Raw genomic sequence first — 24,722 nt, 5'->3', positions numbered from 1 at the left:
CTAGTGTGTTGTTTTTAACACGTTCGTTCTAAGAGTGTATTAACTTGCAAAAGATGAAAATATTTATTGTGACGTTTCGATCACAAGATCTTCCTCTGGCATACAAGTTTAAACTTAAAATAAGTTTAAACAACTTGACTTATTTAAGTCATTTCAACTTTCTTGACTAGTGAAGAGTTAAACAAAGCTGAATGGGCTTAAGTTATTACAACTTTATTTTTTATTATTTATAGCAACTAACTAGTCAAAAAAGTTGAAATGGCTTATTAGGCCTAAATCAAGTTGTTTAAACTTAAACATTTAAGTGCAAAAGGGAATTTTTACAGTGTATGTATGACAGTGTGTTTAAAATAAGACGACAAAAAAATCTCTAAAAAAATATGTGTTCATTTTTACACGTTGTTTGTGATATGCTATTTATCACGTGTCATTTTCACACATTGTGTTGTAACGCACTGTGTTAAAATAAATAAAAGGGATAACACAAGTTGTGTTAGAAGTAACACAAAATGTGTTGTTTCAATAATAACACAGAGATTAGGGACAACCAACAGCATCTCATGACAATTTGTACGTATTTTACGAGGTGGGTCATTCATATCAGTTGTATGACAACATTTGTACATTTTTGTACGATTTTTCCCCTTATGGGTTAAGGGAAGAGTACACAGCAAAATCACCAGTGTTAAATCAACACTGCTGGTGTATATATGGGGACCACCAGGTCGGGTGTTACTCATCTAAACACCAGCAGTGTTGATTTAACACTGCTGATTTTGCTGTGTAAGTATGAAAGTAATACCGTGAAAGTGGCGTGGTTTTTATTATTGTTTTTTTATGATAATCGTAAGATTTTGCATGATAAACTTCATATAAATTCACACGATTAAATATGTAAAATAAATAAAATATGTACGAATTCTCATGAGATCATGCTGGGACAACACATTTAGTGTGTTGTTTTAACACAACCATTTTAGAGTACAGTTTTATCAATTTCAATATTATTAAATGACATGGGATCATTTATATAAAATAATATTTTGGCTTAAATAAAGCAGATTTACAAGTTAGTATTGTAGTAATTTTAAACTTCTTCGTCTATAATGAAGGTAAGCTATGGATGTGGGGAATATTCAATCTCTGGATTTTACTTAGCCTACAATTAATACAAATTAAACAAATACATGGTGTTTATGCTTAAACTACTGTCATAATAATTTAAAACAATACACGTGTGTGTGCATATGAAAAGATGATAGTCATTAAAGACTGCATTACAGGACGTTACTTTGGTGCCACAGATTCAAATACCTAAGAATAGGGACAGTGTTGAAAGTTTAACACCATTCCTGTTTAACACCTGTCACACACTTGTTTAGCACACACACGAACGCAGCATACTGTAAATGTGTGTATGAAGCATAAGATCACATCTGTTTCTGTGTGTGATTATGCATATGAGAGGTGTTTATGAAATGATCATTCAATTTGAATTGTGTACATAATAAATAAGTAAGGAAGAGAAAATAGTTTAAGAAATGGTTTGTATTTGTTAGTTACAGTGCCACTTTTCTCCTTATATACACCTTACATTTGTCTCCTGGTCTGTCTTTTCAAGTCTTTTACTACTTCTATTCTTTTCTCTTTCTCTGTCTCTTCAGAGTTTATATTTAACTTACAGATTCATCTCTGCATCTTGACTTTTCACACTCCCTCTCTTCTTCTTCTCTTACCCTTGATCTGTCTTGCTGTCAGCACCAGTGTCTCTGTACGCGGGCCGGGTCAGGCGCACACCTAAAATGGAAGACATGTACACAATGATGAAGCTACAGAAGGATAAATATACTTACAAAACTGAGGAATGTACAACTAAAATATTCTTGCACTAAGATGTCATTCCCATGTGTCCTCTCTGCTTCCAGTACAATATCAGATGTCCTTGGGGTTTTTTGGGGTTAAAGGTCACTGCATACAGTACATGTCTAATTAGTTGCTTTTATCATTTCTGTGTAAGCACTTTTACCTCTGCGTATGAAATGTGCAATAGTATACATTTGAATTGCTTTATTTTTCAATACCAACTAAAAATAATTATGTATCAATTCAGTTTTATGCTATTATAAAAAAAACAGAGATGCACCGTCCATTAATCGATATTAGTCGATTCTATCAGACGATAGTCTTAAAACAGCTGATAGTCAGCTAGATAGATCCTGTCAATCAATCAGCACATGAAAATACAATGAATTTGAGCTCTATGCATAGAAAATGTAAAGAAACATCACTAGTTTATTGCTCAACATATGAATAACATTCAGAAAAATGTTATCTTCAGAATTTAGTTGCAAACTTCCAAACTATTGTTTTAGGCATTTGTATCAGCAGACATCACTCTGAATATTGTACTGGTGGAAAAATTTAATATTTACTATTATTTACTAATATTTACTATTATTTACTAAACAGCAGAAAAACAGAAATGAAAATTCATGCTTTGCCTATGAAAACCAGCCAACATTCTGTGGAAATTAACCCTTGATATATTTAATATTGGTCGATTAAAGTCCATGCCAAGATTGAAATTAAAATAAAATCAATGAGTAAAATCAAACGTTTGTGCAAAATAAGATTTATGGATTTCACAGGCAGGGTCACAAATCCTTTTAGAAATGATTCACATCACCGTCCCCAATCACAGTCCTGGAATATTCTTAATGTTGTAATTTCATGTGTAAGAAGCAAAGGATTGCGTAACCAAATCTACTGTGAAGTGTAAGGAATCATTCACCATATTTTTGGCCCCAAATATTCTGCAACAATGTGACCTGCGTGGCAACACGAGTGCCAGCAGCGTGAAGAGACAGTCTACTCAATGACAGGCCCGTGACACACAAGGCCACCTGAAGGAGCTGAGGTCAAACTGGGTGCAAGATGTCAGGGTTCAATTCGGAGTCAATACTAAAAAAATACCTAAAACGAACGAATTAATATAAAAAACTAAGTCGGCTAAAGCCTGGGTGTCAAATGACACTTTACAACTCATGTTGCAACTCAGTGTTGAATGACTAAATATTTACAGTAATCCTCATGCCGACTCTTGTGAGGGTGACCTCCCGTCTACCAGCCCTGAAATAAACACAAAAATCCAACAATTGGGTTGAGCCACTGCTGGTCTGCGTCACTCCAATCTATTTATACGAGACACTCACAACTGCTGCTCAATCTACAGTTACACAAGAACTAAAAGGACCACGAGCCCCCCGACAGACACATAAAACCAGGAGTAGGTCTATTGTAACACCTAGATAACAATAGCGCGAGTGTGGCAATGCGGGTTTACATGCATATTTCTGAGAAAACGGCATATATTAAGAGCATTTTGTATAGACCAGGCGGAAAATATTTGGGCTGTTAAACAATATTGTGTACATTAAACAATGCATATAGACATATAGATAGGAAGTGAAGCATGAAAGTAAAATAACTGTAGATGGATAAACACATTAGGATATTATCTGTAAATGTTACTGCTGTTGGAGACTTCCAACAGCAGTGACAGGCCATCCTATATGACCCAAAGGTCAAAGGGCAAAGTACAGAACAGCAGCTGAAGGGATCACAAAGCAAAAAAGAGTGATGGAGTGGTGTCACGTCTTATAAGAATGCACATGGGTGTGAATGAATGGAGCGGCTGACAAAAAATAAGGTTACAGGTTTACTTAAATTTCTAATGGCAGCATTAAGACTGGGTTTATATAGCACAAAAAGGGTTTGATATATATATATATATATATATATATATATATATATATATATATATATATATATATATATATATATATATATATATATATATATATACATTCAGTACATAATGTCACATCTTAGACCTTATAAACACACTTTTTGTGAGGGCCAACAGTACTGATGTAATTTATAAAAATTTTGAAAAGTTTGATTTCACTCTTTGATTTCACAATAACTTCAATCACTGGCTTCTTCTAAAACAAACATGTTCACATATTGTATAGTAATTGATGTATATGTGAGAGCATATTTGTAAATGCATGCTGAGGAATGAATGTAGGGTGTGATCGTTTTAATATTATTTTTGGGGATAAATGTATTATAAACTTGATTTGTTTACATCGGCCTGCTTAGGGACTACAGGTGTAAAATAGCACAAGTGCTACAACTTGGTAAAATGCATCTCTCCTTCTTAAGGTTAATGTATATTTTACACTATCCCTGTTTAAATAAACAAATAAAAATCATTGACATGACTTATACATCAAGATTATATTTTCACATACATAACGTAAAGAATATTATAGTAATGTATGTAGAAAACAGTAAATAACTAAAAAGACTTTAGCTGGGGTTTAACAGACTGGGTCACGTGTACTAAAAACTTATTGTAGTACTAACTGACTGTAGTTGTTAATGTTTCAAAAACAAGACATTATTATCTTTTAACATAATTTTTTATGTATCTTTTACTCATTACATTTGTTCTGTATATTTGGCCATAACATAACTTTTAACAAAACTTTTGTGTATTGCACACTTGCATCTTAAATAATGTGTAAATGTATTTAATTGATATGTTTATTATCCTTTATACACTTTTATTTATTTGTTTGTTGTCATGAGTTTTAATATGGCTCTTGAAGCTTTGAAACTAAATATAATAAAATATAAAAAAATAATATAAATATAATATACATTTATAAATATAAAAAAATTATTTACTGTCTTAACTTTTTTGGTTGAATCATCTCGGATTCACAAGTCATTTTTAACTTACTATTATTTATCTTGACTAGAGATGAGTTGTTATAACTTATAAAATGAAGTTGACTTTTTTCAACTATATTTTATAATAGCAACTCATTTCTTGTCAAGATAAATAATAGTAAGTTGACATGACTTGTAAATCTCCATTGATTCAACAAAAAAATGTAAGGCACACTGTAAAAAATACTTTGCTGCCTTAACATTTTTTTTGTTGAATCAACTCAGATTTACAAGTCATTTTAACTTACTATTATTTATCCTGACTAGAGATTTGTTATAACTACAGGTGAGATGTTACAACTTATAAAATTAAGTTGACTTTTCTCAACTATATTTTATAAGTTGCGACAACTCTCTGTTGACATGACTTGTAAATTTGAGTTGATTTAACAAACTATTTTAAGGCAGCAAAGTATTTTTTACAGTACAGAATTTTTTTTACAGCGTGGCAAAAAAGATTTTCATGCATTCATATTTTAAATTGTTTTTCTAATTTTTTATGTATCTCAAATTTGAATGGGCAAGATGATTTTGAGTAAGCATCAGACCAAAAGTCCCCCCTTGTCTCTTTTGACTCCTCATTTGGTTTGGCAATAAATATTAAACCTGTCATCGATCTCTGTCCATTTATCCAAACTTTGTGTCAAGAAGATAAAGATCTAGAAACACAGAGATCTTTGTAATAATGCTTCAATTATTGTGTGAATATATTTGTCTCTACTCTTATACTTCACTATAGCCCCTTCCTCTCCCTCTTTACGGTCTCTTGATAATTAATCCCTCCTCAGACTATTTTACAGCACGTCTGTTCTGTTTTACCCTCACAAACTTTTTCCATAGCTGCTTATTCAGGGTGATAATCCTCTCTGAGAAATCAAGACTGAGACCCTTATAGAGTCTATATTCTCAGCATCTATAGATCATATTTTAACCAGGAACCAGTGAGTCCAATAAGTTTTTAATACGCCTAAAAACCCAATCAATCACCCATCCCATATTACACCAACATCATTATCTCAAAACCATTTGAGCTATCACTCAACAGATCCCCCCTCCGTACCAACACCCCAATTCCCCATTCACCACCTCCATCCTCCTGTTGGTGCATGTTATGTTCCAAAAACAGCCCCCGATTTTGACCCGGCTTTCAAGGCTGCTCACCCCCACTGCAGTTGTTGTCCAATTGCTCCAATCATACCCCTTCATAGTTCTTCTCGAGGCCACGCCTCTTCCATACTATATTCGTCTCTTCTTAGCCAATAGGGGGCCTCCTATGGGTGTGACCTGGGTGATGGTCTCTCCGCTGTCTTTATAAACTCTACGGTGATGGGTGAAAGTTTGCACTTTCTGTCAGCCCTGCGCTCCAGAGAGAGAGAGAGCGAGCGGAGAGAGAGAGGCAGTGAGTGGGGAGAGATAACCAAGGGACAATCTGTTAAGTCCCTATCCTACACTTTGAAAAAGTGTTGGTGGGTACTTCTCTTGCATATCAAACTTTGAAAAGCTTTAAAAGTGGACCCTTTCTGTTTATCTGAATGGGAATTCGACTTACCTACATCTCTTGTGTTGTCTTTTTGTGAAGCCTCCCCTTTGAGAAGACAGAATGGAGAACGCACACACTAAGGATACGGAAGACTGCCTGGCCTACTTCAGCGTGAACGAGAGCACAGGCCTTTCTCCAGACCAGGTGAAGAGAAGCCAAGACAAGTATGGATTCAACGGTGAGAAAACATGGACACATGGATGGAGGCATGAACTGGGGGATGAATGAATAGAGAGTGTGATTTCAATGACAGGATAAGTGCATGAATTACATTGATATTATTTTAAACAAGGGCTTCCCTTGGTAGGGTTCACAAAGAAAATGGTATACGAAGTGTTGAAAGCAGGAGAAAGAAGTCATAAGAAACGTTTGAGTATTTGCAGACTTGTGCAAAGCACAGTGTAGCAAAATGTTAAAAATACTTGTATGTAAACATTTAAACTGTTCATATTGTTCATCCCCATAAAAGGGCAAAATGGGACAGCACAGATGCAATGATCCATGCAGGTTCATAACAAAAAGCAAATGTTTAAAGCAAGAAAGAAAAAAAAGATCCAATTAGAAAGTCTGGCAAAAAAATTACAGCTGATAGACAGTCACAGGGCCACTTTGAACCTACAAGGTCAAACAGAAGGACAAACCAGTATATTGTATTACATTACATTATACAGTCATTTACACAAATATAATTATATTTATAAATGTTTAAATACTGTCAAATACAATTGTGAATTAGTGTTACATTGACTGTTAATGATGACGATATTGATGGATGATCCTAATGGTTTTGTTTCCAATCACCTTCTCTTATGATCTTACCAATTGGACCACCAATCACAGAGCTCCCCGCCGAAGAGGGTAAGTTTTCGCTTAATGGTTTCATAGCTCTATATAACCCAAAAAATCTGTTTTTATTGAATATCCGTGTTAACTGAATGCTTTCTGACTTCAGGTAAGAGCATCTGGGAGCTGGTGGTTGAGCAGTTTGAAGATCTCTTAGTCAGGATCTTGCTTTTGGCTGCCTGCATTTCTTTTGTGAGTAAATATAACCCTGTGGATGCTCAACGCGTTGCTTTTCATCTGGTATAAAATTGGCACAAGGCCGCGGGTCAGAGGTCGACCTGGAATAGCTGTAATATTCTAAGCAGGGGACAGGGTTTCGTTTGAGGGTGCAGACAATGGTAAATAACGCGAATGTGAAGGACAGCGACACATTTCCCGCATTCCCATCCGTCCCTGTCAATCAAATTAAACGTTTAGCCTTCGGCTCCGAGTATGGGTAGACTATAGTCCTGTGCCGTGTGGTATGGAACTCTTTTAGTTCTTGAAACTTAAGTACACATCATTCAGTCTTTGCACAAACTTCAGCTCTTTCCTTTTTTCTTAGCGATTTAAATCTGTTTTGGAAAAAATGAAGCAGATGTCATTAGTTCAGCCCTGTGACATCACACCTGGCATTACAGCCTTAGAAGGCCAGGAAAGAATCTTGCGAGGAGCAAGGACAGGGAAAGAAAGAAATGGAGAGACAGAAGAGAACAAGATAAAGAGATTAAGAGAGAGAGAGAGAGAGAGAGAAAGGGGAAACGTGTGTTATTTTAAGTTGGTCTTAAGCCAGTCCAAGAAATTGAAACCATCCACAAAGGTCAGAGATGGATGGAATGAAGGACAGCTAAATGGTGAAACACAAAAAGTAAAGGACAGACGGACAGACAGACAGCGGGTGTTAACATGCCGTAAATCGAGTAATGTGTGCACACATGTGAGATTTAGAATAAGAGGATCAGCTGTGCCATAACTCATGTAGCTACAGTTGAACAGGGAGGGGGACTTTCTAAAACATAAGGGGGCACATATGCACACACACACTCATCCAATAGTTATAAAGAACAATATGTTTGTATAATAGTCAGTATCTTAAAAAACGGCTTATTAACTCATATGTATCTTTCTCTCGGTCTCTTTATACATTCATCAGGTTCTGGCCTTGTTTGAGGAAGGCGAGGAAACCGTCACTGCCTTTGTCGAGCCTTTTGTCATCCTTCTCATCCTTATCGCCAATGCTGTGGTCGGAGTGTGGCAGGTGAATAAAAACTTCTATTTCAGTTTCATAAACCCTGAAAAGTTGATGTTGGTAAGCCTTTAGTATAGTATGACATCAGAGGTTAACGTCCCTTAAAGGCCTCGAAAGATGCAAAGTAAGATATATTGTCACGTGCTAAAATATAAAGATGCTGATCGGGTTTCATCAAGGGACAGCAGACGGCAGTCATTTGGAAAGTATGCACACCCTTTGAAGGAGAGGGTCCTGAAAGTGTTAAGTCCCAGGGGGAACGGGCAATAATCTAGACATTTGTTTCCACAGGAGCGCAATGCAGAGAGTGCCATCGAGGCTCTGAAGGAATACGAGCCCGAGATGGGAAAAGTGTACCGTGCTGACAGAAAGAGCGTACAGAGGATCAAGGCCAGAGAGATCGTTCCTGGAGACATTGTGGAAGTGTCAGTTGGTGATTAAATTGTGTTAGGAGAGCATCTGTAGCACAGAACCATCCGATAATAGCACAATGATTAGAGAATGGAAATGCAGAGTAAGCGAAACCCTTACACAGCGCGACAACAATGTCACATGCATGCGAAGGGACGGGACCAATTTTAACCTTGAGGAAGTGTGAACGGCCTTTTAGGGAAACGACGAGGCATGTGTTAGAGCGAAAGGAAGAATATGGAGTACTAGGATCAGGAAAGCCCGAAAGAACACGGGAGAGCACATGCAAAGAAAGCCTGTATATAAATACAACAGCACCTGTCTTCTACTTGCTCAATAGCTCTCTCTCTCTCTATTCCACCTGTTCCTTCCTCATCACTCATTTTTGCCTCCAAGCTGCTTGTTTACAGTTTGCTGGAGGGCAAGTTGCCCTTGGTCGCCAGGTCTTTTATATTTTTCTCATACTCTTTTAAGATTAAGAAAGGTTTTAATGCTTAACGAATAAAATCCATTACAATAAAAAAATATATTTTTTAGATATTTCTGAAAGTCAAAAAGTAAATACGTTCAACATGTATTACAGGTAATGCTCATGTTTAATGTTGTTGTATTCCTGTGCAGTTGGTGATAAAGTCCCTGCTGATATCAGAATCACTGCCATCCGCTCTACAACCCTCCGTGTGGACCAGTCTATCCTCACTGGTGAGTCTCAAAACTAACATTGAATAATACTAACAATTACCACAAGTTTAATACATGCAAAAGTGTAACTCTCCCCAACTCTCCATCTTTTCTTTATCCTCACTGGTGAGTCTGTAAGTGTAATCAAACACACAGATGCCGTTCCTGATCTCAGGGCTGTCAACCAGGACAAGAAGAACATGCTTTTCTCTGTAAGTTTACCTTTCTTTACCCATCTACTTTTATCTCCACCGCCTTTTAAGGACCAACACAAAATCTTTTATTATTCCAGGGCACTAACATCGCCGCTGGCAAAGCCATCGGAGTTGTGGTCGCCACCGGCGTCTCCACTGAGATCGGTAAGATCCGCGATCAGATGGCTGCCACCGAGCAGGAGAAGACCCCTCTGCAGCAGAAGCTGGATGAGTTTGGTGAGCAGCTCTCCAAAGTTATCTCCCTCATCTGCGTCGCTGTCTGGCTCATCAACATCGGACACTTCAACGACCCCGTGCACGGAGGCTCCTGGATCCGCGGTGCAGTCTACTACTTCAAGATTGCCGTGGCCCTCGCTGTGGCCGCCATCCCTGAGGGTGAGAATACGGCAGTACTTAAAACCAAATATATACTACATTAATTGAGAATATTTTCTTTCATGTGTTTGCCGGTAACACCATTTCTGTATTTCTTTTCTGAGGGTCTGCCCGCTGTCATCACTACCTGCCTGGCTCTGGGAACTCGCCGTATGGCTAAGAAAAACGCCATTGTCCGTTCTCTCCCCTCTGTAGAAACTCTGGGCTGCACCTCTGTCATCTGCTCAGACAAGACTGGCACTCTCACCACCAACCAGATGTGTGTCACTAAGATGTTTGTGAGTCATATGGACACATCTTTAAGGGAAACCTCTACAGCCAAATGCACAGTCATCATCGCCAACTGTTTTAAGCACTACTCTGTTTGTTTGTAGATGTTTGTCATTGAGAAGGTGGAAGGTGAATCTATAACACTTGACCAGTATGACATCTCTGGATCCAAGTACACCCCAGAAGGAGAAGTGACTAAGTAATTTGTTTAACATGCATATGATACATTTGCGTTCTAAACGGTTCCGTTTGGTTTTACATAAAGCTTAAAACAGGTACAACAAAAGTCCCAATACTCTCTGTTCTCTGCTTTGTAGGACTAAGGCTGGACGCCCTGTCAAGTGTGGCCAGTATGATGGCCTTGTTGAACTGGGAACTATTTGCGCCTTGTGCAATGACTCCTCTTTGGACTACAACGAGGTAAAGAAACCACCTTCTGTGTATCTCACGTCATTGTCCCTTCATTGTCTGTGGAGGGAGTGTTTCTCTCACTTTTTGTTTTAGTCTCATTCCGATGTCTTTCTCAGTCTAAAGGCATCTATGAGAAGGTCGGTGAGGCTACAGAGACAGCTTTGTGCTGCCTGGTCGAAAAGATGAACGTGTTCAACACTGATGTCCGTGGCCTGTCCAAGGTGGAGAGAGCCAACGCATGCTGCTCCGTAAGTACCTCAACTTCTTCAGGACCATAGTTTATCTTTAGAAGTTCACCTGTAAGTTTATGCTGTATTTCTTTGAATTCATTTGAAGTGTTAGCTGACATTCATGATTGAAACATTACAAAGAACAAGCATCTTTTATACATTTATGCAATTGGCAGATGCTTTAATCCAAAGCGACTCACATTTTATCAGTATGTGCGTTTCTTGAGAATCGAACCCACTGCTAACACAACGCTCTAATTGAGCTACAGGAATGCAAAATATACCTATTCATAAAGCGGTTAACAAATTTTGGTTGGACGTTAATAACAGCTCTGTTCACCTTGTCTTGGCTTGTTAGGTAATTAAACAGCTGATGAAGAAGGAATTTACTCTGGAGTTCTCCCGTGACAGGAAGTCTATGTCTGTCTACTGCTCACCCGCAAAGGCCTCCAAGGCCCCTGTTGGAAACAAGATGTTTGTCAAGGTGAGAACCACTCTAAGAGTGTCCCAATAAAATCCTAATCCCTTAAAGAATAAACTAAAGCACGCATTATGTTGTCAAGGGTGCTCCTGAGGGTGTGATTGACAGGTGTGCCTATGTGCGTGTCGGCACCAACCGTGTGCCCCTGACTGGCCCAGTTAAGGACAAAATCCTGGCTGTGATCAAGGAATGGGGTACTGGCCGTGATACCCTGCGTTGTCTGGCCCTGGCAACCCGTGACAACCCTCTGAGACCAGAGGAGATGAACCTGGAAGACTCCACCAAGTTTGCCGACTACGAGGTATTTAGTTGTGTGACAGAGACAAGATTGCAGTAAACATTGTTTTAAGGTAGAGCGCTCCATAAAGAGGAAACATCATTGATCTCCTATTTCTGTTTTACTCCCAGACTGATCTCACCTTTGTGGGTTGTGTTGGTATGCTGGATCCCCCTCGTAAGGAGGTCATGGGCTCTATTGAGCTTTGCAAGGCTGCCGGTATCCGTGTGATCATGATCACTGGTAAGTCATGTCATTCACACACACTCTCATTCTCACTACTGTTAGTATACTCGCTTCACAGGTTAACATCAATTAACATATTACCTTCCACAATGTTACATGGCTGGCACATAGCGGCAGAAGGTACGATTAATACTGATAATTTCCAACCATTTCTTCTGTTCACCAGGTGATAACAAGGGCACTGCTGTGGCAATCTGCCGTCGTATCGGCATCTTCAGTGAGGATGAGGACGTGACTGGCCGTGCCTTCACAGGACGTGAGTTTGATGACCTGCCACTGCCCCAGCAGAGAGAGGCCGTGCGTAAAGCCTGTTGTTATGCCCGTGTTGAGCCCTCACACAAGAGCAAAATCGTTGAGTTCCTTCAGGGATTTGATGAGATCACTGCCATGGTAAGAAAAACGTACAGAACAGATGAAATTGAAGGAAAGACCAAATGTACTTGAATCGCTTGTTGAGAGATATCCTTGTACACTACATTCTAGTTTTAAATCTACGGATGATCTCCATGCTTGCGTTTCTGTTTAAAAACAAAGTCTTACCTCCTCCTCCTCAGACTGGTGATGGTGTGAATGATGCTCCTGCTCTCAAGAAGGCAGAAATTGGCATTGCCATGGGCTCTGGCACTGCTGTTGCCAAGTCAGCCTCTGAGATGGTCTTGGCTGATGACAACTTCTCTAGCATTGTGGCTGCTGTTGAAGAGGGCAGAGCCATTTACAACAACATGAAGCAATTCATCCGCTACCTCATCTCCTCCAACGTCGGAGAGGTCGTATGGTAAGACAATCGTTCCCTTACACATACATTAGTTCTTCCTAATTTGCATAGCTTCCCTCCAAACCTGACTTATTATCTCTCCATCTCCAGTATCTTCCTGACCGCTGCTCTTGGCCTTCCCGAGGCTCTGATCCCCGTTCAGCTCCTGTGGGTGAACTTGGTTACTGATGGTCTTCCTGCCACCGCTTTGGGCTTCAACCCACCTGATCTGGACATCATGGGCAAGGCTCCCCGCTCTCCTAAAGAGCCCCTCATCTCCGGTTGGCTCTTCTTCAGATACCTGGCTATTGGAGGTTATGCTAACAAACCTCTGATAATTTAATGTATATATTTCATATACTAGGGTGTTTACGGCTCTCCAGATTTAGTCCATATTTCTAAACCCTTTTCTGTTTCTCAGGTTATGTTGGTGCTGCAACGGTCGGTGCTGCTGCCTGGTGGTTCATGTACTCTGATGACGGACCACTGGTCTCCTTCTACCAGCTGGTGAGAATTCAGCATCTGTTACTTCAGTACAAACTTCTCAGTGGAGATTAAAATGACAAATAATACCAGACAGTAACAATTCTGTATATCCCACGATAATGCTATATTAATTCTCTGTCCAGCTGTCCCACTTCATGCAATGCACAGAAGACAATGAAGACTTTGCCGGCATTGAGTGTGAAGTGTTTGAAGCCGCCCCACCCATGACCATGGCTCTGTCTGTGCTGGTCACCATCGAGATGTGCAATGCCCTTAACAGCTTAGAAAGCCCTGGTGCTCAATATTCAACAGTTAATACATTTCAAGCTGGTCGATATTGTTGATCGTAACATACATACATGTGTGCAGCTTGTCCGAGAATCAGTCTCTGCTGCGTATGCCTCCATGGAGCAACTTGTGGCTGGTGGGAGCCATGACACTCTCAATGTCTCTGCATTTCATGATCATCTACGTGGACCCTCTGCCCGTAAGTACTGCATCCATTCATTCGCCATTCAGCAGCAAGTTCAAGTCAACAGATCAGCTGTATACGCGTCAATTGTTTCTTGTTCCTTATCTCTTTGGTGTCTTCCTCCCAAAAAGATGATCTTCAAACTAACCCATCTCAGCCTGGAGCAGTGGATTGTGGTACTGAAGCTTTCCCTTCCAGTCATCCTTATCGACGAGGTTCTCAAGTTTGTCGCTCGCAACTACCTGGAGCGTAAGAAACCCTTTACCACATACAATCATACCTGAAATATAATATATTTATACACTATTTCATTTTGAAAAATATTAATATTAATATTTTTCTAACATGAATATGTAACAATATTTACAATTAATCTAAACACCCAAGAACACCTAAAGTAATAATATTTTCTATAACAAATAATTCCTATAATGTGTTAATAATTACAATTTCCCTTTTAAACCCGTGTTCTCCTTTGCTGATTTATTCCCTTTCCCTTTTTTTGCACCCCCTGGGCTTTTGAATATTCCTCCTAAATATTTAATTTGCTTACTTAATCCCTTAATCAACCCCTCTTATTCTCCTTCCAGCCTAACTTTGTACCCTTCCATATTCCTGTAACAAAACCAGGTATTCCACAATCCCTCACTGTCTGCCAGTACTTGCCTGTGTCCCCCTAGTACAGTGGTTCTCAAACTGGGGGTGCGAGATGGTGCCGTTTTATAACATTTAACATAATTTAAAGGTATTGCGGAGGATTTTCTTTTTCCTGGTGGATCATCAAGACTATTGGTCCTCCTAGTTGTCAATCAGAAGTGTTGCGCAATAGCATTTTTTTTAAAGTGGAGAAGGCGGTTCTTTTCCAAAATTCGAGAAAATCCTCCGCTACACCTTTAACATAAATTCTGTGTAATTAAACATCAGAAAAATAGGCTACATTGTTTAATATGTTTTGTTTAATTTAATCTCTAAGTTTGAGATCATTTTATGTCATGAATTTTATTTGGGGGGGGGCAAAGAATGCTGAAGAGTTTGAGAATCACTGCCCTAGTATGTCTGTCTGTGTGTTTTTTATTTAGCCATTTACTTTTTATTTAGCTATTAACTTATTAAAATTGCCTATTAAGAAAGCCAACAAATATCCAATTAGTTTGATTCAAGTTTTTGTAATTGAAAATCACCACAAACAAGAATCATATTTTAATCAGACATTTGGAAATGTAAATAAGTCTGAAGTATTTTTACAGTAGTGTCTGTAAGTTACCGGCACCTTTTTAATCAGTTATTATTGGTATACAAGTGCCACTGGTATGTAACAAGTGAGCCATTTCAACATTTGCATACAGTATTACCGCTGGCACTTATGGTGTCTGACATCGAGATATCTCTTTAGATAACAACCAACCTGTCTGAACACATAGATCAATCAGATTTATCAGAATAAAGGACTGTAGTTTAGATTTTGTTTAAATATTTTAAAAAGAATTCACAATCAGTGTTTTAGATTGTTTACTACTATATTTATTGCATTTATATGTCATTATATTTAGTAATCCTGGCAATGTGTTACAGTATTTCTTTAATCTTTTCAATAGTGGTATGACTTTTAAATTAAACAAGCCAATCCATCTCACTTCACACATTCTTTTCAACAGAGAGAGACGATAATCTGGTGTCCAAAAAGTGGAACTGAGAAACAGAAGAGAATATGAGGAACATCTGATCACTCCTAAATGAAAAAAGAAATCTTGCCAGGAGTGGATCACTGTGAATCAGTGAAATCACGCATAAAAACATACAACCTTACAGAACAAAGGAGAAAAATATTTAAGTGTTATGTATATGTATTAAGACTTAATTTAATAAATATTGTTATGGACAGTATATTCTACTGATAATGCTATTCTTAAAATAAAGATGTGTATTTAAAATAAAAAGTGTGCTGACTTACATTATTTTAGTTTCATGAAACATCCTTCATAGACAATGCACTCAGATTGGGTGCGTTCATAATAATTTTCATTCAAGACCATTTAGTGTTTTATCATCTCATTAATATAAAATAGTGATGATGCCAGTTACATAATAAAATGACGGTTTTGGCCACAAATGGAATGGAAAAACTTTTACAGTATCTTATACTTCATTTTGCTGGTGACAGATGATAGTAAATATATATACAGTATATTAGTCAGTGTGCTTTAGGAAAGGGTGTAGGCCATCAGTATGTGCTTTAGGAAAGGGTGTAGGCCAACGGTCTATTAGAGTTTAAGAATTACACTGCAGTATCATTACGTCTAGTATAGACAGTAGTCACTCAGTGTATTAACATTTTACAGTACTCAAGTTAATCAAATATTTAAGCAATTCATCATGACATTAAGTTTAGCTCATGTGGTTCAGCTTTTTTGATCCATGAGCGCAGCACTGGCCATTTAGATCTTTGTTTCATTGTAGCACTTTTGTGGGCAGCCCACCTCAACCTGATCCTTTGTGAGGACATCCTCTCTGCCCACCAAAGTCTCTTCCCTTTGGTTTGCAAAAAGCCACCTGCTCGTCTACTGTTTCATGTGGCATCTTTATTTGAATCAGTATCTTCTTCAACCACTTCGCCTAGAATGTGCTTGACCTGGTTCAATGACTCTGCTTGCCGAATCTGCTCCAGTTTCACCTGAGAATGTTTGGAGAGCAAAAGTTAATAAACTATTTACAAAAACTAATTGGAAAGACAATAAGTAAAAAGTATTAAAAAATGGGAAAGTGGTAAGAAACGGGCAGCTATATAGGATTTATATACAATTATACCACAGGCCTGTTGAATGCTTCATTCTGATTGGCTGAGAAATGTTCCATGGGTGCTAATTATTTTTCTGTAAACTGCACATTTAACCTGTCAAATGTTTTTAAAATAGGCACCAAAGCGATGTTTGTGGTAACCGTGATATAAGAGAAATAAATGACTCCAGTCTTGAATTATTTGAAAATAATGCACATAAGTCGTGCCCCATTACCACCTTGGGTGTGCATTATTTTCTTATAATTTAACGGCTTATCGTCAATTATATTTCTTATATATTTGGTTGAATGGTTAGATGACATCTTATCCCAAATTTATTTTATCTACTGACACCAGTAGGACTGATAAAGAGGGGTAAGATACTGATTCTAAATACCTGCAGTGATTGAGACAGCTGCACAAAATCTTTCTGTACAGTCTGACTCGTGTCTAGCTGAGTGCGCAGACTGATCACCTGACTGCGCAGCTCTAAACACTGTTGTTGTAACACAGCCTAAAAGAGACAAAGCAGGAGAGACAGAGATGATGACAAACATCTAAGTACATAACCGATTTTAAAGACATACAGCCAACAACGAGGTCTACCTTCCCATGGATGAGTGTTTTATTTTCTTTCTGGAGGTGAGACAGCGCCACCCGCAGACCCTCCAACTCTATGCGACACTCCTTTAGCTCAGCCTCAAACTACAAAGGGAAGCACGCAAAGGGTTTTACATTTCTGTATGCCAGCTGGGAAAATGTTATTAGAGATAATGGGTGTCATTTATTAAGCATGCGTACGCACAAATTTGTGTGTGAGGTGTGCTTACGCATGTAGTTTTTAAAGAACAAATCATGATATCAAAATTTCTTTTAAATTCTTTTAAATTAAAAATTCAAGAAAACCTAAAACCACTCATATGCAATAATTACGTACGCTGTGATCAAATACTAGGCTATAATTATGATGTGTATAATAATTAAATGTACATGATTATATTTTATATTATAATATTTTCTGTATTATATATTATTATACATGATCTATATTATTATTATTATTATTATTATTATTATTATTATATGCATTATATTATTATAGCCTACTAATTTTTCTAAACATATAAAGAAGATGCAAGTAATGAGAAATCTTTACGCTTTCCTTCCTCACTTTTTAAATCTCTATATAAAAGCGTCCGCTTAATGCCTAATGTAAACGTCATGTAGATGTAATGAGAAATCCAGACGTCAATCACTTGATCTTCTGTCTGTTTTATTTTAGATATAGAGTCTCTATCATATTAATTAAATTGTCATATTTGTTAACGCATCCAATACTTATTTAACGTTACTCCGGTCGGTGGACAGCAGTGGCTTCCTCCAGCGACAGCAAAACCTCCCAAATTAAAATGCAAAGCAAAACGTAACTTTACCGATAATAAATACGATCATGGATTTTTTTCGAGCTCTTTTGCTTCTATGACAACCTGCTCTAAACTTTTCTGTGGACCAGCACTGTACTGTAGAAATCCCTTTTATGAAACTGGTTTAGGTGTGTTTTATGCAAATTACCAACCTTGTGCACACGACCGCTCATGTCGAACACTCCAAATTCACTAACGTAAGAACAACTATAAGAACAAATACTTGTGTGTGTGTACTCACGTGTTGTAAATAATGCGTACATTTTCGTGAAAAGTTCAAGTGTGTGTATAAATACAAAAAACGTACGCAATTGTTAGTGAATGAAACCCAATGAATGGCCCACATACCTTTTCTTTATGGCTCTGAATGCGGTCCGTCTCTACTTTCAGGCTTGCAAGCTTCACTAAGGGACAGATTAAATGTCATTGAGTTTTATGCAAATAATTTAGAAGGGACATTCAGGTATTCGCAGGCACAACTGGCATGTAAAGAAGTAATTATAAGTACTATTAAAATGCACTTGACAACCAGTTTAATCTTTAAAGTAAACATCTACAAAAAGTAAATGTCTCACCTTCTAAAATCTCTGGAGGAACAGATTTGCAGAGAAGGATTATACAGGATAAGAGAGAGATCACATGGTCATTTTAGTGACAAAACTATAAACAGGCTTCAATGACAAATACAAAATGATTGAGATTGAAAAACAAAGAGACAGACCACTCTCCTCTGTGCGTGTCTCCAGCTGTTCCTGTAGGTTCACGATCTCAATACGAAGCCTTTCCTCACAGTGTGCTGCCTGCATAAAGAGATACACATTCAGTTTCCTCTGGCCTTCATCCACATCTAAACCCTTCACACACATAAGGGCTTTTCACACTGGAAAAAGTTAACCCTGGGTTATTTTAAACCCCAGGTTAACAGAATCCTGGGTTATTTGTTTCACATTTCACACTGTTCCAGGGGTTAAAAGGTAACCCTGAGAAGGGTAAACTGGGTACAGTTGAAACATCTTAAATAACTTTCATGCGCAGCAAGCACAAGTTGTGATTTTTGCTGTGCACATGCGTATTACTGTCCTCTTTGATCATGAGAAATTTAAACACCAGACGCATCTCCGATCCAAAGAGGCAAAAGTTCACTTCACCATGCACACTCCACGATGAATAGCTTTTTGTCCTTATGTGCCTGTTAAAGGACAAGTTCGGTATTTTACACTTAAAGCCCTGTTTTCAGATTGTTTATGATGAAATAGAACGGTTTTGACTGAAATTTCGACATATGCGGCTGCCCAGAGAATTTTTGGGTGTTTGTGTTTCAGCTCCTACCTTTACAATGGGTTTAATGGTGCACTGGAACAATCCTTCCTAAAATGCATTAAACTTTCGTTTACAAAGACGTGAAACTCACCGAGTGGTCAGGGGTGTTCACTGGTATGCTCACACAAAAATCGCTGCAAAATGCGCATTCCAACAGGTTTTATCGTAGGTTTTGCCAACTCCATTGACTTGTATTAGTTGTGCTGTGAGGTACGGTATTACTCCGCGCCAGGAACTTTGTTTCTATTCTTGCAATTGGCAAAGGTGGATTATCGCCACCACCTGGGCTGGAGTGTCTATTATTCAAGCTCTAAGTGGAAGAATATACGGGTGTGGGGCGTTTGGAAAAATAGGTCCACAAGTTAACAACGAATGCTAAAACAGCTGTTGGAAGGCATCTTTTAACGCGATTTTTGTGTGAGCATATCATTGAACACCCCTGGCCACTCGATGGGTTTCACGTCTTTGTAAACGAAAGTTTAATGCATTTTAGAAAGGATTGTTCCAGTGCACCATTAAACCCATTGTAAAGGTAGGAGCTGAAACACAAACACCCAAAAATTCTCTGGGCAGCCGCAAATGTCGAAATTTCAGTCAAAACCGTTCTATTTCATCATAAACAATCTGAAAACAGGGCTTTAAGTGTAAAATACCGAACTTGTCCTTTAAACATAACTGGTATCACACAAATGTTATTCTGTGGCCCAAAAACTATTTCATGGTATTGTGTAATGCATTATTGCAAAATCTACAGAAATGCGCAAGGTGGCCAGCAATGAAATCATTGTGAAAGTGACACCTGAATCAGTTTTTTCATTTATTGGTTGTTTACTGTTAATTTTAACATTGTTATTGTAAGTGTTGTTATTGAAATATGTTTCCATTTGTACTTTTGCAATATCTGTTCATGAAAAATCTTGTTCCTGTTTTATACATTTTAACTACCGCTTATTAAAATTAAATGAATGAATTTCAATGGATGAATAAACAAACATGTTGCCCAAATGTTATTTTCTTTATTTGTCTTTATTTATTATATTTGCAATGAACGGTTAGTTACCTTTACATCATTAAAAATGGGTGTCTCACCTGTACAATGCTACTGTCTCAACTGTACCACATATTGGTACAGTTGAGACAACGTTGAGACAAAAAGAACCTTATTTTTATGAGCTAATTGTGGAAAATATAAACTACTTATGGGTAGGGCTGGGCAAAAAAAATAGATTTTTCGATTAATCGTTTTTTTAAACGTGGTCGATTAAAAATCGATTCTCAAAGAGCAGAATCGATTTTTTTTTCTTACATATTTACTTCCGCAAACATTGAACGTAAGATTAACTTTAATCTAATTACTAGTCTTCTTCACTAGATGTCACCCTCTTTTTTAGCTTGCACAATGTTACCAAGGAGCGAGAGGTGAGCCTGTCATTCATTCATTCAGTGCTTAAAATGGTGCTTCATCGACGTTGATGCCACCTTCACATAAAAAGTCAGAGGTTTGGAAGCATTTTAGATTTCACAAGCAAGACGACAACGTTAGTGTTGTGGCTTTTAATTTTTTTTTATTAATTACCCACTAGTAAACTGCTTTTCACTGCTCTTTTTTATTAATATAATATTTGTATTAAATCTATATTCATTGAGTTAAATCGAGAATCGAGTATAAAAACCAACTCGAGAACCGGAATCGAAAATTGAATCGAGAATCGAATCGATTTGATAGCTTGTGAATCGAAATCGAATCAATCTGGAAATGTCATGTGGAAATTCACTTCTTTTCATTTTTTTCATCTATTTTTGTGTGAAAAATCAAAATGCAAAAACTGTCTCAACTGTACCCAGTCTACCCTATTCATAATCTGATGTTTCACACTGTGCATTCCTAAACCCTGGGTCATGAGTCTCCAACCCTGCTCCTACACACCTGTCTGTAATTATTAAACAAACCTGAACACTTTGATTAGCTGCTTAAGCTGCATTTAATTGGGTCACAACATTCTAACCCCGCTTCAACAAAAGTGGTATTAACCCTGCTTCTGGGCAGGGTTTCATAACCCTGGGTTAATTTCAGGGATAACCCCGCTTCTAAATTGTGAAACGATCCTTAACCTAAGTGTTAAAAGCAGGGTTTACAACAAAGATAACCCAGGGTAAAGCGCAGTGTGAAAAGCCCTATAGTGAGAGTTGGATGTACCTCTAGTGATGGACTGAGGGGTGGCAGGGTATCTTCTGCACTTTCATCAACCTCAGCATCTTCACCTTTCAACTTGGAGAGCTCATTACAAACTCTCTTCTGAGAGTAAGACAGCTCCGCCTGGATGGAAAAGATACACACGGATATGTAATTTATTTGTGATCACACCCTACACCTTGTGTTATTGCCTGGCAAATGCTGCTCTCTGATTGGGCCATTCATCTGCTACTCACCAATCTGCTCTGAACGGCATTTTGCGATTGGCTAAAAGATTTTTGTAGGTCTTGAAGGAGGGACTCAGATGTTTGCACTTGAGACTGCAGCACGGACAACTGTAAAGTAAAACAATATGTAAAAATGCTCAATGCTCAATGCTTTCAGCTTTCGATAAAAAAGCAAGTTATACAGTAAGATACACATAAAACTGCTTAAAATTTAGAATATACTACCCCTTGATTTTGCAGAGAAGTTCAACATAACCTTGTTATGATTTTATTGTTCCAAAGACCTCTAAAGAGGAACTCTCAGAATCCCGAGCTGTTTTTGTTTTAACGGAGTTTCTGTACCTGTTTTTGGGTTTCTGTGCTTTGCACATCCAGTTCTTTCTCCAATTCAGCTTTCTGCTTTCTGAGCTCCGTCAACTCCTCTTTAAGCTCTTCAAGCTGCAAGCACCACATTACCATTGTAACTTGAGAGATGGTGACACCATGCATCAACATCATTGACCTCTATTGTCTATTCACAAAAGACAGACAACAGTACCTGTGCATGCATTTTGTCCCAGTCGTCATGAGAGACCAGCCGGTGCCCTGGTGGTGGCAGGTAGATCGCTTCAGGCACCAGCGTTCCTGTGGAAACCAGAGATGCGGTGTCATCCTGAGGGGGCAGATGCCTGGGCAAAGACGGCGTGTCCAGAGAAAAGGATGAGAGGGAGGCTGAGTCACAGTGAGAGGGGAAGTAGTCCATCATAAACCCTGTTGTCTCTGCATCTGAACCCTCTGGCATCAGCTCCAGTGGATCGGAGTCTGACCCCGCGCTCTCAGGGTCAGTGCCCCGTGGTGGAGAAGAGCCACCATGCAGTTCTCCAGTGGGGGGAGAGGTACCCTCCACTTTGCCCTTTTTAATTCCTCCCTACATGCACGAGGAAGTGAAAAATAAGGAGGTGCATTGGAAGAATAAAAGTGAAAGTAATTGAATTATTATTATACGGTTTAAGGTTATAAAAAGTGCATTAAAAAAAGAAAACAGTGGTTCACATCTGCTCGATTCATGGCTTACAAACCTTGCTGTCATGAGGCCGAGAGGCTCTCCTCCACTGAGCGCGCTCAGACTGAAGAGCAGATAGTCGGGCTTCATATTGAGCAGCTGTTTCTAAAATAGTAAAAAACAGGATGATTTGGGATCAGTCAGATGCCCACATTAACCATCCAATGCTAGATCGGTAAAACCAACATCTTTAATTATCTTTTTGGGCTCTGAAATACATCACATTGTGGAAGTAAAATAGATTGCAAATGGCATTTCATGTTGAAAGCAAAACGAGACATACAGAGAAACGGCCGGGCCATTAACAGCTTTGGCCTAAGTTAAACAAATTCCTTCAAACCTTCCCTTACCTCTCAGAGCCTCCTGCAATGACTGAATCTCCTGGTCACATTGTTTTTGCAGTTCCTGCAACTCCTCCTGTTTGCCAAGCTCGCAGATCCTTGCCACACCCTGCCAGTGTTCCAGCTGAGCTCTGCACTCGATTAGCTGGGTCTGCAGATCTTCTTCATATATTGCTGATGAAAAATGTTCATAGAAAGACTTCTTAAAATCTTACGAATAACCCTGGTACCTCTCCCCTTTACTTTCTTTAACAAAAAGGTTCATTTAGAACATGTGCATATTTACAAACACGTGCATAACGATTATTGAGGGTTAAAAATATGAGCACTATTAGATGTGTGCACTGCAACAGTGACGATGTCTCTGAGACACGTCAATCTAGTATTAGTACTAGTGGCACCTGTTGATCGCTTGTGTTTTTGTCGTGTCTCGTTAAACAGACTATTTATGTTAGACATGATGAATCAAAACATGGGTGCCAACAATTCTTCCGTATATAATGCTGTCTGTAAGATTTACTTAATAGCTCTGATAGCTACAGTGTAAGTTAAAGTCAGTCACGTAAGTTACGGATTAAATCGAAACAATATCTGACTGACTGCTTGAAGTGTGTGTGTATATACACAAACATCCACATGTGTGGTGCAATGTGACATCTAACGTTAATAGTTGTTCATACCGTTGTTGTCTCCGGTTCGCGATGGTGGCGTCTCGGACACCTCCATGGTTTAACGTCATTTGTGTCGGTATGATCGTTTCGTTTTGATATTCTTTCCTTCGCCCGCATCCGTCTTCCCTTTCCTGTCTGAGCCGCAACAGCAGGGCTGGGCTTTAACAAAACTACAAACTAAAGCAAGTGCTCAGGAAACAACTTTCCCCGGTTTAGTCGAGAGGATGTTATCCATACCCAACCATAATCCCCAGAGCAACACACACACTGAGGTTGTGTCACGAAGCATAGTGAGCTGACTATCTAGACAGTATTTTAGGCATCTGTTAACTCGGAAAATGACAGTGCAGTGCACACTTCCTAGGGCGCTCACTAGGATTTTAGACGCAGACAGATAGGGTGATAGAATCTTCGTCCCCCGGTTGTGTTCGTTGTATAATGTAAGGGGAGTTTGATAGATTTTCTATTTATTGTTGATCACTGAAAAGGAGAACGAAAAGTTAAACTGACGTCGACGTGGTAATATGCAGCAATCATTTGAAATTAACATGGAGTACCGCGGGAATGACGTTGTTTTGTAGGCAAAACCCGGAAGCGAATTAGCATTTTAGCACTTCCCGTTCCATAGGACCGAATTTTACAACTCTACACCTGCGCCTCAATTCGCACACTATTTGTCATAAATAGTATTTGAAGTATGTCCAAAACTAAGCTAAAATGAGATTAAAATACTCGGATGGCCCACTATTTTCGGTGGAAAAAGAAGTGCAGATCCAAGCACACTCTAGCAACATTACCCAAAATTCATTGCGAAAGAGTTTAGTCAACATACACTGAATTTGTAAATAAAATAAGCAATTCGTCACTGAATTAATACATTTAAATATATAGTTAACATTATTAAATAAAAGGAGGTAACATTTGAATTAAAACAGAACATACTTGAGGAAATAGAATAAGTATGTGAATGAGAAAGCAGCAATTTATACATGAAAGATACATGGGTA

General features: G+C 38.4%; 2 protein-coding genes and 1 long non-coding RNA gene across 3 annotated transcripts; 1 reads left to right on the top strand and 2 right to left on the bottom strand.

Annotated features, from left to right (window-relative positions):
• Window positions 1–872: 872 nt before the first annotated feature.
• On the bottom strand, window positions 873–6,486 carry LOC129436228 (uncharacterized). Its single transcript, XR_008641758.2, has 3 exons — window positions 6,350–6,486; window positions 5,962–6,156; window positions 873–1,797 (listed from the first exon to the last, which is right to left on the bottom strand). It is a non-coding gene; the product is annotated as an uncharacterized lncRNA (long non-coding RNA).
• On the top strand, window positions 6,380–15,657 carry atp2a1 (ATPase sarcoplasmic/endoplasmic reticulum Ca2+ transporting 1). The gene is made up of 23 exons (XM_073857395.1): window positions 6,380–6,518; window positions 7,181–7,198; window positions 7,293–7,375; window positions 8,316–8,420; window positions 8,703–8,849; window positions 9,452–9,532; window positions 9,638–9,715; window positions 9,796–10,095; window positions 10,201–10,373; window positions 10,476–10,563; window positions 10,688–10,783; window positions 10,891–11,022; window positions 11,363–11,488; window positions 11,568–11,786; window positions 11,894–12,005; window positions 12,175–12,398; window positions 12,563–12,783; window positions 12,874–13,076; window positions 13,184–13,269; window positions 13,395–13,531; window positions 13,621–13,735; window positions 13,852–13,969; window positions 15,376–15,657. The coding sequence occupies exons 1-23, from the start codon at window positions 6,401–6,403 to the stop codon at window positions 15,411–15,413; spliced, it is 3,018 nt and encodes a 1,005-aa protein (XP_073713496.1). The 5' UTR covers window positions 6,380–6,400; the 3' UTR covers window positions 15,414–15,657.
• Window positions 15,219–24,241, bottom strand: rabep2 (rabaptin, RAB GTPase binding effector protein 2). The gene is made up of 13 exons (XM_055194208.2): window positions 23,725–24,241; window positions 23,054–23,218; window positions 22,720–22,808; window positions 22,200–22,568; window positions 22,004–22,099; window positions 21,671–21,769; window positions 21,438–21,557; window positions 18,642–18,720; window positions 18,496–18,507; window positions 18,269–18,324; window positions 17,103–17,201; window positions 16,894–17,010; window positions 15,219–16,391 (listed from the first exon to the last, which is right to left on the bottom strand). The coding sequence occupies exons 1-13, from the start codon at window positions 23,768–23,770 to the stop codon at window positions 16,287–16,289; spliced, it is 1,452 nt and encodes a 483-aa protein (XP_055050183.2). The 5' UTR covers window positions 23,771–24,241; the 3' UTR covers window positions 15,219–16,286.
• Between the last annotated feature and the right edge of the window lie 481 nt (window positions 24,242–24,722).

The sequence above is a fragment of the Misgurnus anguillicaudatus genome, chromosome 19 (assembly GCF_027580225.2).
Source record: "Misgurnus anguillicaudatus chromosome 19, ASM2758022v2, whole genome shotgun sequence".
In the NCBI taxonomy this organism is placed as follows: domain Eukaryota; kingdom Metazoa; phylum Chordata; class Actinopteri; order Cypriniformes; family Cobitidae; genus Misgurnus; species Misgurnus anguillicaudatus.
The sequence above is the reverse complement of the archived record's forward strand: the minus strand, read 5'-3'. Positions and strand labels throughout refer to the sequence as shown.

What these genes read in the sequence shown, in the direction of transcription:
- atp2a1 (XM_073857395.1), top strand. Translation starts at nt 6,401, where the DNA reads ATGGAGAACGCACACACTAAGGATACGGAAGACTGCCTGGCCTACTTC. An exon ending in CTATCCTCACTGGTGAGTCT is followed by an intron (nt 9,533 to 9,637) that starts CAAAACTAACAT and finishes ACTGGTGAGTCT; the next exon opens with GTAAGTGTAATCAAACACAC. An exon ending in AACGTCGGAGAGGTCGTATG is followed by an intron (nt 12,784 to 12,873) that starts GTAAGACAATCG and finishes CTCCATCTCCAG; the next exon opens with TATCTTCCTGACCGCTGCTC.
- rabep2 (XM_055194208.2), bottom strand. Translation starts at nt 23,770, where the DNA reads ATGGAGGTGTCCGAGACGCCACCATCGCGAACCGGAGACAACAACG. An exon ending in GGGACAAAATGCATGCACAG is followed by an intron (nt 22,100 to 22,199) that starts GTACTGTTGTCT and finishes TGGTGCTTGCAG; the next exon opens with CTTGAAGAGCTTAAAGAGGA. An exon ending in ATGCCGTTCAGAGCAGATTG is followed by an intron (nt 21,558 to 21,670) that starts GTGAGTAGCAGA and finishes TTTTCCATCCAG; the next exon opens with GCGGAGCTGTCTTACTCTCA.